Consider the following 19,378-nt stretch of genomic DNA (forward strand, 5'->3'; position numbering starts at 1 on the left):
AAAACCAGAAACGCTTCAATAGATTAGAAAGCATACGTTCATTGTACAGAGAGATAGTTTCATCAACATCAACATGTAAACAAAGCGAGTTGGTACTCAACATAACTAACTGTTCTGATTCCCATGCTTTCCACGCGCACACCCACAACACCCTATGCATCATATGGCTTTGTCGATACCGCGGGACGACCACGTGCTTTGGAATGCAACAATGTCCTCGAATCCCCATCATGCCTGCCTGTCTGCCAATTATCCGGCCCGCAGTCCTTCAAACATGGTTTGAGTAGCTCTACGCTGAGTCTGTTGAACGCCGTACGAAGACGACAAGGTGCGATACTAAGTGGATCATACAGCGAGGGCAGCTCACCGTGTACGCCACCGTCGACGCCACGTGAGCGGAAAACCGGGTGTGTAATGTTTGTCTAAGTTCTTGTTCCACATTCTAAATATCTACTACCTTCATACGAGAGTAGCGCTTTCCCTCCATCGAACGCCATTTCCACCCACTTTTCCATTCCATTCACCACCATCGCCTGCATCAACATCTTCTGCGCTTCGGTGTTTCGCAAAATTCACCCTCTTCATGCTCGCTCATGTGCCATCCAAAACACATTTGCCACCAAACAACAACACAATCAGTGGGACTTGAAAATACTTAACGCGAAACAAATCCTCGAAAAAAAGGAGAACACAAAAAAAAACGCCATAAACCTGCTTCATTTAAAAACCATTCAAATCGAACGCTAGCTTCTGTTTCTTTGCGGATTGCAAATTCCATTCAACCTACATATCTACCTATCCATAAGTATATTTTCTGTACCTACACCGAACAACGATGGTACCATCTTTTTTTCGGGAAGCTCTCAGCTCACCAAATAAAAACAGATCCTTTAACGATTCTAAAATTTATTCATCCATCTGTTGTTGTTGTTAGGGCATTTTTTGTTGTTGTTGTGTAAATGGACCAAATAACGGTTTTCTGCTCCCGACTTTTTACTTAGTTGTAGTAGTTATCTCCAGCCTGTTCCCTTTCTCCCACTGATCTATTTTTAGTGTTTTCCACGTACAATTATGAGTCGGTTTTAAGGTTAATAAAACAGCTACTTTTGAAAATTTGTCAAAAATTTTGTGTTTCGTATTTTGACAGTCTAAAAATGCGAAAATGTGCCAAATTACGTCAACTTTTCAATCGTCTTTTCAAAATTTTTCTGAAGTGCGTATTAATTAAACAATTTTGACTGTTCATTGATAGAAAAGTACCTACGGTTTTAAACCACTTTTCCATTTTTTGTGGTCACGATCTTAAAAAATTCAAAAAAATATTCTAATGTGCAATGTATAGCTTCTAACTTCAGCTTTCTATGACACTAAGTGAATTTTTTTAAGCATTCCGTAGTACAGTCTTTTTTTTCCGAAACAAGTTTTTCCGATTTTTTTCTTGAACTTTGAATAACGGAAAACTGAAGTGTTGTAGGTGAATAATGTCTGAAAAACATATTTGAGTTACATTATGAGGTTTTCAAAAGTATAAATTGTTAAAATCAGTTGAAAAACAAGAGAGATATATTGTTTAAAGTCAGAAGTGTTGACACTCCAGGGACTGTAAAGGGTAAAAATTCCTAGGACAGATGAGGGCTAATATGATAATTTAGCATAATGTCAGCTTAATTTTGATAATTTGTCAATTTTAAAATTTGATTTTTTTTTACATTTTTCGTTTATTTTTAAAGAAATTCTTGAATTTTTAATTTTATTTCTTATAATTCTGAAACTTTTGTCATGAAGAATATATTCGTTAGCAATTTTAATTATGAGTTTAACATTAGGGGAGAATGAGGATACTTGATCCCTGGGGATACTTGATTCCTTAGCTATATCTCGAAACTGGAACGTCTTACAAAGATCAAATGTTCTAGAAAAATGTGCCAAAATGAGCAAAATAACAATGCTTGTAGTTTAAAAAATTTTAACAAAATAATTGTTTGAGTAATTGAACTTTGTTTGAAAAATTTCACAAAATGTAACTTGAAGATATTTTTTAATCACCTTAAAATGTTCCTTACATGGGAAAATTATGAAAAAAATATTTGTTCCAATGTATCAATCGTTCGAGCGTAAAATGAACTGTTAGAAGAAATGAAAAAAAGTTGTAAATGAGTGGGTAGAGTTTTTCATAAGGGGATTAGAAACACGAAAGTGTTATAATCTCAGAAAAATATAAACAAAATCTAATTTTCATAACGTTTTACTTAAAGAACATACGTCAACTTTCGTCAATTTTTTTATAATTTTCACCATTTTGACTGTTTGAAAAATTTTTTGATACTATTGAAGGTCTTTTTAATTTTAATAATTTTGACTAATATGAAGACCTTCCCGATCAAAACCCGAGAAAAACTAAATTTTATCAAAGTGAGATATTTTGATATTAAATTTTTTTATCAAAACGAGATATAGGAAATTAAGTACTCGTAGGATGTCAAAATATCTCAAATTATATAAAATAATCCATTCAAGAAAAACTATAGAATTATATCACCCTTGATAGCATTATAACAAGATTGTAACTCAATCAGATAGACCACCAAAATTATAAAAAATATGAGAATTGCATATAAGCTTCCATTCAATATTGCCTTTCCGATCAGGAGAGCATATAATAATTTTTACTCAACAAATCTCAAATGTCTGTATTTTTAACAGCTGAAACCAAAAAGACAATCTCAGGACAGAAAAACAGCTCTTGAAAACATCTGTCAAAATGTTGACGCCAATGATCGAAAACTTCTCTCCTGTGGTTTGCAGGGAAATTTCGAAATATTTCCGTAGGCTCGAGACTGTTCCCATTCGAAATTTACATACAAGAAAAAATACATTTGCTTTGCTTTAAAATAAAACATTACTTCAATTTTCGATAAAAAGAATGATGATGGTTGGCTATGATTGGTATTAAATCATAAGATGGTCTTGGTGTTCGTTATAGTTTGTCCGGTAAATAATTCGCCTGAAAAAATACAATGAAATACTTGTAATACCAAAAATGTGTCGGTCAGTATTGTATTGTCAGTATTGCTTATGTTCATCAAGTCCTTGGAAGTAATCTTGGTGCGAGCTGCGACAAATGCTGCAACGGCAGATTCGTCGAAACTTTGGCGTTTTTTTTTTTTTTCAAAAGCTCTCTTGGTGAATTATGTGAATAAATGGTTTTTTTCTGTTAGGTTTTATATAACTCTCGCTATTTTAGCAGAACTTAGAAGAATTTATGCCATTTTCATTAAAAATTATTCGCACAAATCGTCTCCTTGTTCAATTGTGGTTATGCGTTTCAAACGAATTTGACTCGACACAAAAATGAAGAAGAGAAAAAGGCGGAATAGAAAACTGTTGACAGCTATCGATCCCCCAAAATATAGGACCATTATTCGAGTACCTGTGCACTCGTAGATATTAAATCCCGTATTTCAGAAGAAACGAAGCCTCACGAGATTCGGAAGAGTTTTCTTTCGAATTTCACGGCATTTGAGCACCTTTCCTGTCATACGGAGAATCATGGTCCCGAGCGGAATAAATGCAATCTTAGTGTGTAGTTTGCTCCCGAATTTCTGTTATTGTCGTTTCGAAAAAAAAATGAATTATCTCCTTTGACACAATCAGTTGTTTTTTCTGCCTCAATTTGCCTGCTTCGAAAGTTTTTATTGAAATTTGAAGATTCTATTCCAATGCACCAAACATGGTTCTGTGGTAGCATGCGCACCTCTCAATCTGCAGATCGAGGTACGAATCTTCTGGCGGTATCCAAACTTTTCAAGTTTGAAAACAATACACGAAAGTTTGAGTGCAAGTTTAGGATGGAATTCAACATTGCATACAAAGTAAATATTGCACAAAAGCTTGTATATTTTTGTTATAATCTTGTTATAATGCAATCAAAGGGTGATATAATTTAGTTATAAATAATTGCATGATCTTTTTGATATAATTTGAGATATTTAAACACATACGAGTGCTTAATTATATCTAATTTTAATAGGAAAAATAAGTTTTAAAAATATTTCATCTTGATATAATTTTGTCTTTCTCTTACGATCGGGTTGACCCACACTTGTATGCAATGTTGTATCGCCCCCTACCTTGTACTGAAACTTCCATGCATTGTTTCATAGCTTGCACAATTCCAGAAAAGATTGGATACTGCCATGAGATTCGAACCTCGACCTTCAGGTTGAGAGGCGTGCACGCTTCCACAGAACCATTCCATTGGATGCATTTTGAAATTCAAATAAAAGTTTTGAAAGCAGGAAAATTGAATCAGAAACAACAACTGTTTAATAAAATCTTTTTTTTTTCCTTTCAAAACGACAGTGACGAAAATTTGGATATCCAAAATTATGTCTGAATAAGATAATAATTGTATCTCGTTGAGATGGGTTTGAGCTATAATTTTGACATGCTCTCCTGATCGGGAATTTTCAGCATTCACAATATGCCAATGTTTGTTTTTTAACATTTTGATAATTTGACTTATTTCGAGAATATTGATATTTTTTTTAAATTTACATAAAACGTAGTCAATTTTATCGTTACTGTCAGTTGTTAAATTTTTATCCAACTTTTTAGTTAATTTTTAACTTATTTTAATTCAATAAATTTGTAAAGTTAACTTTTCGTGTACTTAATCGAATATTGTTATTTGGTATAGTTTTGCAGGAATATCATCTTTACAATTTTATTATATAAATTATATCTATTTCGTAAACTTCATATCAATACAGACCCCTTTCGATTTTGGCATATTTGTTGTATTCATCAGCATTGGTTTTTTTTCAATATTTTTACAAATTTTAACATTCAACAACTTCAAAATAAACATTATTTTTTATTAATTTTTTATATAAAAATTGCTACCATTTTGATAGTTTGAATAAATTTTGTTAAAACATATTGACAATTTTTCAAATTTGAAATTTTTTGACTAATTTATTAATCTCTCCAACATTCACTATAAGCCAATGCCTTTTTTGACAATTTAAACGAATTTAATCAAATTTTTGGAAATTTTTAAATTGTGTTTCAGATTTTTCAGACTTTTATCGCCGTCATAACAATGTTATAATATTTTAATGGCATTTCGGCGAGATGAACTCTAGTAAAATAATTTTTTTTTAATTTTTAAATTGAAAATTGAAATTTTCAACAATTTCACCACCTGAAGTTTGAATCTCGTAGTAATTTTACAAATTTTGACAATTTGGTTGACTTCAAAAATTATGTCGATATTTTATTTCACCTTTTCTTATAGTCAATTTTGTTTTGAAACATCAATATTGTATTTTTAGTCAGTTCAGCCAATTTTGTAAAGTGAACCATTTATCAACTGAACCAACTTGGTATTGTTATTTTGTACATCATAGTATTTTCATCTTTTCAATTTCGTAAATTTTGTATATTTTATCTATTAGACCGATTTTGACATTCCAGTACATTTTACCAAATATAACTATGTTCAGTAATGAGTAGTCGATTCAGTTAATTCGTCAAATGATAACAATGCTGTCATTAATGTCAAATGGATAAATTTAATAAATTTTGCTAATTTTTCCTATTTTTTCTTTAACTTGTTTTACAATATTAGCGGTTTTGTTTTATTTTCTCATTTCACTTAATTTGAACAGTATTTTAAATTTGATAAGTGATTGAAAATGTTTGATTAGTGATAATACAAGTTTTATAACAATTTCGGCAATACTACGAATTATGATTTTTTTTTTTAAATTTAGTAATTTTGCCTTCAAACCTTTAACTATTCAGTTTTTATTTAATTCAATTGATTTTTGCCTTTGAAAAATATATAAATTCGATAGTTTGGAAATCTCTACAAGAAACTATTTTGACATACACATTACGAAATAAAAAAAGTAGCCTATTTTGTCAATAAATAATTCAGGCAATTCCGTTAATTATAAAATTCTATAAAACATATCATCATTCAATCTTGTGATTTAATGAATTAAGTCATTTTTAAAATTTTATAAGATTGCAATTTTGTCTTTTTATCAATTTTACGATTTCATCAGTTTTGTCAATTTAAACAATTCTCTTTGTTTAAAAAAATCTCTTTCATTTTGACAATTTGTTAACTTTTTCTTAACCCATTGTATAAAGTTGGTCAATTAGGCCAATATTTTATTTTAATCCATTTGGATTTCATCAATTGATTCATGTGTATTTTTGATATTAATAAATTTAAATTTGGCAACTAGCAAGTTTAATTAAATCAGGTTCTTATTCCTGAATCTTAATTCAAAATTGTGACTTCAAACTTTAATTGCTGAATCTGTGTGTTCAACAAAATTTCAATTCTGAAACTTAAAAGAAGGAGTAAAGAAGGCCAGGAAAATTTTGAAATCCTTCTTTTTTAACTTCAAGTTGAAACCAAAAATAATCCAAATTTTCAATAATTTGGAACAAATTGAACGAAATCTTTCATGCAACAGGCTTGCATACAATCTACATCGCAAAAAAAAATCAAAAATCTGGTAATTTTAGATCGAAAAATTGGAAAAATCTCGAATTGAAAATTTTCAATATAGTACCTCAAACTTTATTGACTGTCCCATTCGGCCCCTAGGAAAAATCGAAGAAAGGGGGATGACAAAAGAGGAAATTAATATTGGTTCCGACCTTTATGATTCTGATAGGCATGATTGAATCGAATTTTGCCCTCATTACTTATATTGGAACAAAATAAAAATGTGGAAAATCATAAAATCCATGTTTAACTCTATTCACACATTCTTTAAAATTTTAGTAGACGTTCATAATTTTACGTGGAATCCCCTTTAGTAGAACTAGTAGCAAACCTAACTCTCAAACCGTAGCAGCTCCCTCCACTGATTCTGTCTCTTTTTCTTTCTTTTCTCCCCATGTCCACCCGAAACCCGACCAAACAAAACCAAAAATGATAACACTTATTAACGAAATAATAAAAAAAAAATTGAAATCCCCAACCCGTCTTTATCATCCGATGTTATGCCCAAAATTCGCACCCGTTAACGGAAATGACACAATTTTCGGCACGTGCCAATCGATGGTGACACCCCCTTCTTCTTCTGTGTGGGTCTCGGATGTAACGAAATGTCGAACGAAACAATAAATGTCGTTTGATAAAACTGCTACTACTATCGTTCGGTTTAATCAGAGGAAAGCAGAAAACTATGTAGCACTCGTATAGCAGATTCCTCCCCTCGTGGCAGCAGGAAAATCTCACATTCCGGGGATGGAAGCAAACGAAAGTCAAACGATTAGGAAGCAGGAAAAGGAGTTTAATAACGTACATGAGGACAGTTCCTTTGAAGTCTTTTCTACTATTTCACCCGAGATAATGACGTGTCAAATTCGTTGCACCAATAGTGGAATATCTAGGTGGATTTAGGATTCATCAGCTTGATTATCAGCATTAAGAAAAAGACAGTAGTAAAACAGTGTATGAGGAAAGCATAGAAAGAGTATCGTCTAGCGACTCGAGAAAAACACCATTAACAAACGTTCTAATGGAGTTAGAAAAGTAAGCAAGTTGTAAGAAGGATAAACACAAAGTTTAAGGCAGTAAAGTTTCACAACGGTTCATCAACCGCAAAGCAAAAAAAAGGAGAAAAAAAAGTTTTCGATTGGTTTTCTTTTCTTTTGGTAGCATCTAAAGATGATAAGCTAAGCTAGAGAAGAGAATGTTTTTTTTTTTTATTTTGGCAAATCCGTTCTTGTGACCCATCTGGGGTAATTTTTTCCCAGAAGTAATTTGTTCAGACAAGGAACGACGAACAGTACACTCCCTAAGGGATCTCTCTAAACAACATTGGACAGCCAAGGCTGAGACAGTCACTTTTGATATTCATTTCTGGCCAATTCAAACTGGGAAATGATCAAAGAAATTTACAAATCAATCCAGCGGCATAACATTTGATAGATAAAGTTACTCTCAACAATCTGTCGAAAAACTAGGTTAATTCATCATGACTCACAACAATGATCGTTCAACCGAAATTCCTAGATGTGAAAATTAAGTGTGAAATAAATGTTCTAAGTGTCGTGTGAAAAATTAATAAATAGGTTAGCGTTTCTTTTTCTCAGTGTTTTTTTTTACTTTCACGATGTATTAGCACAACTACTGAATAAAAATAACAAAAATAAACTTAAATTTTAATACAACTCTAAGCTGCACTCTTGGTGTACTAACTTAGTCTTTATTCACAACATAATATCATATCACCTAACGCACCATTTTCATATCATACATTCAACACTATCGTTGGATTTTTTTTCGTTTTACTAACCCTTTATTGCTAAATCCATTTCGCAAGTATTAGTTTAAAAAGCTACAATTACAACTTACAAATTTAATATTTTTTATCTTTACCTAGTTTTATGATAATTTTAACATATTGAATCATCTATTTTTTTCTAATTTGATTTCTAATGCTTACTTTCTTCAGCAACTATCATCATTATGACGCGTTTGAGTTCCGATTGGCGTGAGAATCTGACTTGCGTCCCAAAATCCAACCGCAATGCTCATTTGTATATAATTTTATGTAACTTATCTCAACTAACTTCAAATAAGAGTTTAACACATTAGGTAAGGAAATTTAAGGGGGTTTGAACCGGTATGCTTGAGTTCGTGGAATTGTAGCTAGAAGAGTCAAGTATTGCTTGTTATTTTTTTCTAAACTACTAAAAGGAGGACTCTGGCAGTCTTCGATACAAACAGTTAACCATACAATTTCAAATCCGAACACGAGAAATCAAAAGATGATTTAAAAGCAAAATATTCTGCTGCGATCACTTGTTTTTTTCTATCTGGCGTCATACTGATGCGGTTGAAATTTCATCACTATTGTATCGGTTGATGACTCACAGCATGGCACATGATTGCCCTGACACCTTTTCCCTTTCGGAAGAATAATATAGCAAAGCACGTTTTTTTATTGTTCTATTTACAAAAAAAAACGTTCTACAGAAGTACTGCACAGTAAAAGAAAATCATCAAGTTCGGTTATTATTTAACGAATTTCGAACATGTGGAGATCGGTAGTCTGTTCGGTATTTTTTATGGCTGAGAATAGCTGTCAAATATTACGGACCTTTTGCGGTAAAGAATTACCGAAACTCGGCTGATCATATCTAAGATCATTAGTCTAAAAGTTTACAGATATCAACGTGACAGCTTGTTATATTACCGCACAACCGGTGTTGAAGACCCGAAATGCCTGTAATTACAGGCATTTATAATTATAACTATTACCGAAAGACCGGTAATTTCTTACCGAAAAATTACAAAAGCTCGATAATAAATACCGAATAACCAGTAGAGTTTACCAAAATATCTGAATTTATTATCGAAATATCTGTATATATTCCAAAACTACCGTGATTTTTTTTTACCGGAATTTGTAAAAGTTCGGTAATACTTGCCGAAAAATCGGTAGATTTAACCGGAATACATGTATTATTAATTTTATTTACATAGTATTCCTTCTCACGACATAACTTGACGAACATAATTCCTAAAATTCACTCGGTCCATGGCAACCGTTCTCCAATTTCTCGGGCACCCCACGTTCGCCAGATCACGCTCCACTTGGTCTAACCACATCGCTCGTTGCGCTCCCGCTCGTCTTGTTCCTACCGGATTCGTAGCGAACACCTGTTTTGCAGGACAGTCGTCCGGCATTCTCGCAACATGTCCCGCCCAGCGTATCCGGCCACCGACCATCCGTATCCACCACCTTCTGGATACTGGGTTCGCCGTAGAGTCGCGCGAGCTCGTGATTCATCCTTCACCTCCACACTCCATTCTCCTGTACGCCGCCAAAGATGGTTCTTAACACTCGTCGCTCGAATACTCCGATTGTACGCAGGTCCTCCTCGAGCAATATCCATGTCTCGTGCCCGTAGAGAACAACCGGTCTAATGAGCGTCATATACAGGTTACACTTCGTGCGAGGGCTAAGTCTTCTCGACCGCAGTTGCTTGTGGAGTCCATAGTAGGCGCGACTTCCGCTGATAATTCGCCTCCGGATCTCACGGCTGGTGTCATTGTCTGCGGTCACCAGTGAACCGAGATAGACAAAGTTTTCGACTATCTCCAGCTCGTCGCCGTCGATCGTGACCTTGTTATTACTGGAAAAGCGGGTTCGGTCGGTCTCGAATCCACAGGCCAGCATGTACTTCGTCTTGGACGTAATACATGTAATAATTACCGAAATACCGGAAAGTTTTATACCAAATGCTCGTCCTCCGACGCAGCTCCAACCAGCTTCAGCTGTTGAAGTAGAGTGGGAACCGGGACTGACAGGGTGTAAGCGGGTCCGTCGCCATATTTTTTGCTTTGCCCATCCAAAATGGGGCAGCCGAAAAAAAAATTATGGTTATTTCGGGCAATATAATTACGTACATATAGTGGTATGGAGACAACTAAATGGTAGTAAAATTGAAAAACCAAAGAAAGAATTCTATTTATTCCTTTTTACATCAGTACATACCAGCAATAACTAAATTTTTCTCAACAAACCACTTTCACACGCGATACAGAAACAAGAATGAGCGCACACGCGAAAATAGAACATTTCCTATTTGTCGTTGCTTTTTCTTCAGCGCAAGCGAGATGCCACTATGTCGCAGATACCAGAGAAAGACCGTTTGATGTTAGTTATGACAACAACTCATGACGACAGGATTATTTTGAATAGTTGATGGCAATCCGATTTTATTACATACATCTAGACGAATTTCGGTAAGTCAAGAATCGATCAACGAAGTTCGGTTGAAATTAGACATCAAAATCACAAATTATCGATTTTTTCCAAATTACAGAACTGGTTCCTGGTTACTTACTTACTTACTTACTTACTAACTTAATATTCCTGCGCCGATCTTCCGGTGCATAGGTCCGTGGTAAAAGACCTCCACTGTTGACGATCAGGAGCCAGCTTCTTCACTTGGTCCCAGTCAAAACTCTCGCGACAGTTCGTATTTCTGCGGCTAGGCTTCACCGCCACGAGTTTCTGGGTCTGCCTCTTCTTCGATGTTCTTCTGGATTCCATTCGAGCGGCTCTCTGCGAATCTCGTTCTCATCTCTTCGCAGCGTGTGCCCAATCCATCTCCACTTACGTTCCCGAATCTCAATTTCTAGCGCCCTTTGATGACACCGGCGATGTAGTACCTCATTCGAGATCCAGTTGCCAGGCCACGAAGCGCGGATGATATTCCGCAGGCAGCGTTTTACAAAAACTTGCAGTTTTCGCGTCGTCACCGCATATGTGCACCAAGTTTCGCACCCATACAACAATACGGATTTGACGTTTGATTTGAAGATTCCGATTTTCGTTTGTAGAGAGATCTGGCGTGACCGCCAGATGTATCAGAGACTATCAAACGCAAATCGGGCCTTTCTGATCCGGGTTTCGATGTACCACCATCAGACGTTAACTGGCTACCAAGATACTAGAAGCACTCCACTTTCTCAACTTGTTGCCCAGCTAGCATTAAACTGGAGAGATTTCCTGTGTTGATCTCCATCGACTTGATCTTTCCGACATTGACTTTGAGACCTTCCGCCTTGGAGCTTTCGGTGAGGTCGTCGAGTTTGCTCTGCATATCTGGTTGTGTTTGGGCGAGCAAAACAATATCGTCTGCCAGGTCAAGGTCGTTCAGTTGCTCCATTGTTGGAGGATTCCACGGCAATCCTCGGTAAGGTGCACAATCGATCGATCCAATCAGAATCTCATCCATTACGATGCGAAAAAGTAGTGGTGAGAGGATACATCCTTGTCTCACATCAGCAGTTACCGGGATTGGATCGGATAAGACACCGTCATACAATACTTTGCACGAAAATGCCTCGTACTGTGCTTCGATGAGATGTACTAGTTTCGCTGGGACTCCTCGTCGCCTTAGAGCTTCCCAGATGTTTTCATGGTTCAGCGGGTCAAATGCTTTTTCGAAATCAACGAACACCAACAGAAGAGAGTTCTGGAATTCGTTGATTTGTTCCAATATTATTCGTAGCGTTGTGATGTGGTCCACACATGATCGTCCGGATTGAAATCCAGATTGTTTCTGTCGGAGTATAGCGTCTATTTTCTTCTGGACCCTGTTCAGGATCACTTTGAGGGTTGATCCTGTTCAGGAGTACTTTGAGGATTGAACAGATCAACGTTATGCTCCGCTAATTACAGCACCCTGTCAGGTCTCCTTTCTTCGGGACCTTTACGAGGATACCCTGCATCCAGTCAGCCGGGAATATTGCAGTATCCCAGATGTCAGCGAAAAGACAGTGCAACATTTGTGCTGACAGGACAGGGTCGGCTTTCAGCATTTCAGCAGAGGTGCGTAAACTCGCCTCGGAAAGAATCATTCGGCTGATTTCTTCCGAGTTTAACTTGCTATTTGCAGATTGATTTTATCTTCGTTCCAATCATCACGTCAATGTGCACAAAACGAAGAAAATAGTTTTGCATTGATGTTTTCCATGCCTCGCAGGAATAAAATCACAACAACGAAACAACAGAACGAAGCTGACCGTACACGAATGCACACGAGCGATCGTTGCCCGACGGACCGAGTTAACATTCCTCGCAATCTTCTCTCGCTCGTTTCCCGTTCCCTTGTATCTATCACTTTAAGCCACGCCCCCATGTGTTGTCCGATTGATGTGTTCGGCTGCCGAACGAAAACGATTCTTTTTTTTAATCCGCAGAACTGTACGTTCGTTTCGATGATGTTTCCCCCGATTGCTGTTTACTCCTGCCGAGTTTACCCGAAGCTTCCTTCCTGAAGCTTTCCGAATTGAACTATCGATAGCATCATTGCAGTTTGAGTTTAACGAAATAAAATCGTTCTGCAAAGAAGGGCGAAGTGCAAGTATGAAGACTCGCGATTTTAACATCTCTGCATTTCAGCAGGGATGCAATCGATCCCAGGTGCTTTGTTGGATGTCTTTGATTGCCGCTTCTATTTCAGCCAGCGAGGGCGCTTCCGAGTTTACGCCATTTATGTGACTTACTGTCGGCGCTTCGAGCTGCGGGTTCTGCTGGCCATCGCTATTCGTGACTCGCATGAGTTGTTCGAAGTGCTCAGTCCATCGTTTGAGTTGATCTGTTCGATCGGTCAATAACTGCTGCTCGTTCGTTTAGCAGTATTCTAGCTTTAGTCCTTGCATCACTAAGGCGAAGAGAAATGTCATAAAGTAACCGGATATCTCCAATGCCAGTCTCTCTTGTCTCGTCTACAAGCTCGTTTGATAGCCTTTTCCAGCTCCACAATCGTAAGCGGGTGGCTGTTTTGGCTGACCCGGTACATGCCTGCTCAATTCCGACTTTCGCCTTTCTCCGCTCATCAACCATCCTCCATGTTTCATCCGACATCCATTCACTTCTTCTTCCACTAACTTTACCGAAATTACCATGGCTCGTCGTGACTGACGTGTCTTCGACTGTTCCGTCTGTCGGAAATTCCGAGGCTAGGAATTCTAGCTGTTCAACGTATGCCCTTTTCACCTCTGGATCCTCCACCCGGCGGACGTCGTATCAACATCCGACTTTCTCCTCTCGCCGCTGGATACGCGTGACTCTCAGTCGTATCTCGCCAAGGACGAAGTGATAATCAGATGCAATGTCTACGCTTCGTTTGTCTTGGACATCACGAAGGCTCCTTCTCCATTTTAAGCTGGTCATTTTGATTTTCTGTTCTGCCATCTCGGGATACCCAAGTAACCTAACCGATGGCGGAAGAGCAATCCACCGATCAACATGTTGTTGTTGCCACAAAATTCTACAAGCAGCTCTCCGTTTTCGCTCATCTGTCCTAGACCATGGAGACCCATGATGCGCTCAAGGTCCTGATTGTCGGAGCCAATCTTTGCGATGAAGTCGCCAAAATAGATTTGAATGTCACCCTTCGGAATTTTCTCTACCACCGTAAAACTGCTCTTTCTCCTGCAAATTGGCAACGTCAGTTGGCGTATAACACTGGACCATCGTAAAATTTCTAACCCGTGTTCTGAATCTGGCTACGATTATTCTTTCGTGTATCGGTACCCATCTCATGCGGGCCGCATGGACCTGTGGGCTTAACAAGAAACCAATTCCTCGTTCTAGTTTAGCATATTCTCCTCGTATGTCCAGAGTAAAGCAGAACTTGCCCGGACTATGTCTTGTGTTCTCCAGTGTTAGGTCAATGGACATCGCTCAGTCCCAATATCAGCCGCATTTCATAAATTCAGCTACTCGCTGCGCGAAAGACGCTGTTTGAGCCGTCCCTGATCTGGAGAACAGACGCGTTGGGTGCCCGATCTCCGCTTAGGTTACTCGCATCCCATCCGGCACCACGGGGAGGTTGAGATAAGAGTTGTGAATAAGAGGTGATATGACCACTATGGGGCCTCGTGCTGCACATTAAACCTCCATATATTTAGCGTACTTAAGGAACCAATTTTTCTGGGTCGATGAAGTGGAAACAACTCTTTGCTTGTTTACAAAGCTATACAACTTATTCTTAATGATTTAGTTCATTCATATGTATTTGGTCTTCTGAATTTTGACTTCTAGATTTTACGTAAACCTTACCAATACGATACGGGACATACCTGTACTTTACGTAAAAACTTCAACTTTACCTGATTAGTATATTATTTGTTTTTAGTACCTTTTCATTATTTCTTACATCATCCACAATTTGAATTTAAGTCGCAAATCATTCAACTATTCATTAAAACAATCAAAACCAGCATCTATGTTATTGTGTCCACTAGAATATGTTCTCATTCCATCATTCATCTAGAACGATAGCCGATGTGATTAGCTGTTCGACGTATCCGATCACCTGTGTGCGTTACTTTTCTTAACAATGAGTTCGATCTATGGAGTGATACGATATATCAGCTTATGTTGTATTTTGTTCTTTTCTCTTTTCCATTTTTATCTGATTCTTCGTTTGTTGCCAATAATCAAACCAAATCGACAATCAATAAAAAAAAAACCAAAACCAAACATCATTACCAAAAACAATAGTGACGTAGAATCCTCCGATCTGTCTAGTAGTGATTCCGAAGATCTGTTAGATGAAATAGTTATAGCGTCAGCTCGTATCGACGATCCCGCCCATTACGATCCACTGAGCTCGCCGATACATTACTGTGACAATAACGTTCACTCGGACGATAACAGCAATAGTAATACAATCATTCGCATAGATTCGATCGAGTCGCAGGGTTCGACGTCCTCGTCCGCTGGATCGATACAGCTGCAACAGTTGAATCCATCGTCAGCGTACAAGAATCTGAAATCGCGCCGCATGGAGTACAGCCGCCGAGGCATGATTCTTGGGCTGAGCAATCCCTCGCAGGATTCCGCCTTTGGTTCAATGACCGACGGCGAATCGTCCCGGGCATCCAGCTTTAAGTTGAGCAGCTTTGCCTCGATGAACTCGCCGATCGACGAGGGCGTTGAAGATCTGTTGGTGGAAGGTAACGGCACCGAAACGATAGCAACCACCATGGCCGGTTTGAAGTATATCGACTCAGCTGGATCGTCACCCTGTCATGATCATCATAGTAGTATATCACCCCGTGATCATCACCCGGGATCGTCATCTTCAAGGGACATTTCCCCCAATCACTCGAGCCGCTATCTGGAGCCACCGAAACTAGTGATAAACAATCATTCTTGTGCGACCACCAACACCTCGCTGCATTATAGCACATCGCCGATCCGCAAATGTGCCACAATGGAAGTGTTCTCGCAGAAATACAGGGTATCTTCCTTCGAGGACATGTCCTACTCGTCCCGATTGGCAAACAAATCGATCAAAAATAGTAGTAGAAAAATTTTCCGTTCCTTTGAAGAAGAGCGCCGAATAGATTCCGCCTTTATGCCAATTGACACCAGATCATCTAGCATAAGTAGCCGACTTGGCCAACAGCAGCAGCCGCAACAGCAACATCAACAATCGCTGCATCCAACGAAATTGCGACCACAATCGTTTAATCAACTACATCATCAAACGTCTCTGCCACCGATGCAGACGCCTACATCACCGAAACAACTCGTTACCCCTGCGCAGTACAATCAACTGACCAAAAAAAAGAAGAACGCTTCATTCCAAAACCTGCAAAGCATTGCTACACCACGCGATCGAACCTACCAGTGGCGAAACAAACTAATCAAATCTAACGAAAGCCTTTTCGAAACTTCTTTCAACATGTCACCATCGGCGACAACCCAGAGCGAAATCGACCGATTGTTGAGCCACGGAAGCTCTACGCACGAGCTGCCAACGACGTCGACGGCAGCTACACGAGCAGAAACCGAACGCTTCATGCTTACGCCGGAACCGGTAGTCATGAATCCGCGGCGCACCCGAACCGATCGGCAGCAGCTGTTCAGCTTGGCCAAGTTCAAACACAGCACCATTCTGGACAGTATCTCCCTGGAGGATTTCTCCGAGGAAGATCGACGGGATAGTTTGCATACTGTCACCACCACCAGCAGTATTTCGACCAGCTCGGCGACTTCGACGGCTGATCGAACCGAAATAGAGGCCCACAAGCTGGAGAATTCTTCGACGGATGACGTCAGCGATCAGGACAGCAGTAGCGTTACCGATTCGTTGCTCAAATCTCCACTTCAGCAGCGGCGCCAGAGTAGCAGCTGTAGCAGTGCCGCATCCGAGGCCCGGCGCTATCTCGATGACAACGTCGGAGGCAGTGATGCCAGCTTTGGCAGCGGCAACGAAGAGAAAACGCCCCTCCTGGAAGGTATGGAACTATCCCCCATCTCTCCTACTGAGTCCGAACAAATGTTGTGATAATATAGTGGTAAAAGTGTGAACTATTTTTCTATCAATTTTAATTCTGTTCAACATGAGGTACTAGTATAGGACGTTGACGAAGATAGAGAAAATTCCTTTTTTAAACATATTTATACATACGGAACGGAAAGCGGAAAGCATTTCATTATTCGAGAGCATGGATCGAACCTAGGTAGCAGTTGCAGAAAATCACGAATCATAATACAGGTGTAATAGCGAAATATGTAGGTAAATTTTGAACAGTAAATGTTATTGAACACATTTAGGTTTTGGTTCCTTCAGATAGAATATCAAAATGTATGCTAGAATACTAGTGAATAAAACACCCATGATTTCTTCGCCCGATAAATCGCTTTTCCCGGCAGCTTTCTCAAACAATATTTGAAGGTTACTCACTCACTGCTTCTTTGAAATCGGATTACCTTACAAAATAGCATAGTACATCCGTCGAACTTGGTCTGCACCTGGTAGTATAGCTTGCGAGCATGGATTTTGGCCACACTATTCTGTTTTATGGTCCGATTTGGCTGTTTGCTAGCTCGATACAACTTGATCCCTTCCCGGAGTCGAATTTCTCTCACGGCCAAATCACGGTCTGACAGATTGGAATTCCTCTTAATCATCTTCAAAATCTTACCACGCAGTTTCCGGTCGACAGTTTCACTCCGACGAATCGTCGTCAATGTTTCCTTCTACCGTTTAAAAACGCGCCATACGGTATATTTCTGGGCAATTTCAGTTGTTTAAAGGGCGAACACGAAATTATTGAGACACTGAAAATGTCATGCCAATTTTCGTATAATGTTTAGAAGCAAACCAAAATTTTAGGGTAGTTTTATACATAGAGTAAAGTGGGGCAAGAGTACGCACTTAGTAGTGTACTTATTGTATCTCTTCAAAGAACAAAGTATCGATCATAGTAATTAAACCAAATTAAAGTAAAGCTCTTTACCTTGATTGTATGACACAAAAAGTTTTGTTTATGTTTGTAAACATTGATAAAATATCCCGATCAGGAGACCATATCAAAATAATAACTCAAATGTATCTCACCAAGATATTTATATCTGATTCAGTTATAATTAAGTAGTCTAAATTTTCGATTTTAAGTTTCTCCAATTTGAATTATATCTTATTCTGATTGACAGACTTGAATGGGGTTGAGCTCATTTTCAATGATAAAATTTTTTTGCGGATTGTCCTTAAATAAAATGATTATATCTTATTTTGATATACGAACAACTTTTTCTGAAACACGGACATCGAAGTTAACGGCCCAAACCGTACTTTAATGAAATTCGCTTAACAGATTCTTGAAATAGAATCCTATTTTTAGGAAACCATAAATGGAACATGGTTTCAGCAAATAATGTGGGTTATTGACATTCCACTAAAAAGTTTCTCGAAGCATGCATATCTAGATAAGTTATAATTCTGATAGGTTTTGTTCTGCCTAATATCAAACTATGCTATCTGAACGAGATATAATCTTGATAGGAGCATATCAAAAACTGATATAATTTAGCTATGATCGTATAGATTTTCTGATATAATTTGAGATATTTTAACATCCTACGAGTACTGAATTATAACTTGTTTAGATAGAAAATAAATTAGTTTCAAAATATCTCATCTTGATATAATTTTGTTTTCCCCTCCTGATCGGGATCATATTTTTCAAAAATTACCAAAGCGTACTCTTACCCCACCAGTGGGGCAAGAGTACGCATGAGGTGGGACAAGAGTACGCATATAATAAGCTCATTGTATTTCATTCTGGTCCGGTGTAAGTGAGGTCTTGAATCATTATAATCGTTGGTTAAACAAAACAAAACCTTTATTTCATAAACAATAGTTAAAATGAAACAGTTATTTTATGGATAACGCTGTTCGCTTCAGCAAAGGCAAAGGCGAAGCGACGCAAATCACTGAAAGTCAGACCGTAAAAAGCACTATGCAGCGCTCTGCAGTGATTGACGAGATCCTCTGACTGTTGAGGAGTAAAAACTGAAGTGAATTGTCCATGGCTTTCAGCACCGAATCCCTGGTCGAGAAAAATGATTGTTATTCACAATTTAATTCAAAAATATCTTCTGTTGATTACCTTCTTGAGGCGTTTACGCGTTTACGTTTACTTAGGGAATTTGCTCAAACCAAACTTTACTGTGTTCAGTGTAATTGGAATGACTAATGCCCGAATAATGCCTCGTGCATGTATATTGATAAACAATTCTTTAAATGCAACACTTATACCCAATCTAACAACAAGAGATATTTGCGTCGTTCAGGTTTCGCTGCCTGATAGAAAATACGTCTACTGTTCAGCATACTTCCCATATGAACAATCATCCCCTACGGATGATTTAAAAAATGTCATTTCATTCTGTGAATCACAAAATACACCTCTTGTAATAGGCTGTGATGCCAATGCCCATCATTTTGTATGGGGTAGCTCAGATATCAATCTGAGAGGCTCAAATTTAATGGAATATTTAAGCAGCACTGATTTAGAAAT

The 19,378-nt window shown here is 37.9% G+C and overlaps 1 protein-coding gene across 1 annotated transcript in view; it reads left to right on the forward strand.

Annotated features, from left to right (window-relative positions):
* LOC129749381 (serine-rich adhesin for platelets-like) overlaps positions 1–16,898 on the forward strand; it is a 39,305-nt gene extending 22,407 nt beyond the window's left edge. The window contains exons 5-6 of the mRNA XM_055744346.1: positions 265–407; positions 15,066–16,898. Coding sequence (XP_055600321.1) covers positions 265–407; positions 15,066–16,860 — 1,938 coding nt within the window. The 3' untranslated portion in view covers positions 16,861–16,898. The remainder of the gene's footprint in view (positions 1–264; positions 408–15,065) is intronic.
* The last annotated feature ends 2,480 nt before the right edge of the window (positions 16,899–19,378 follow it).

The sequence above is a fragment of the Uranotaenia lowii genome, chromosome 2, assembly GCF_029784155.1.
Source record: "Uranotaenia lowii strain MFRU-FL chromosome 2, ASM2978415v1, whole genome shotgun sequence".
Lineage (NCBI taxonomy): Eukaryota > Metazoa > Arthropoda > Insecta > Diptera > Culicidae > Uranotaenia > Uranotaenia lowii.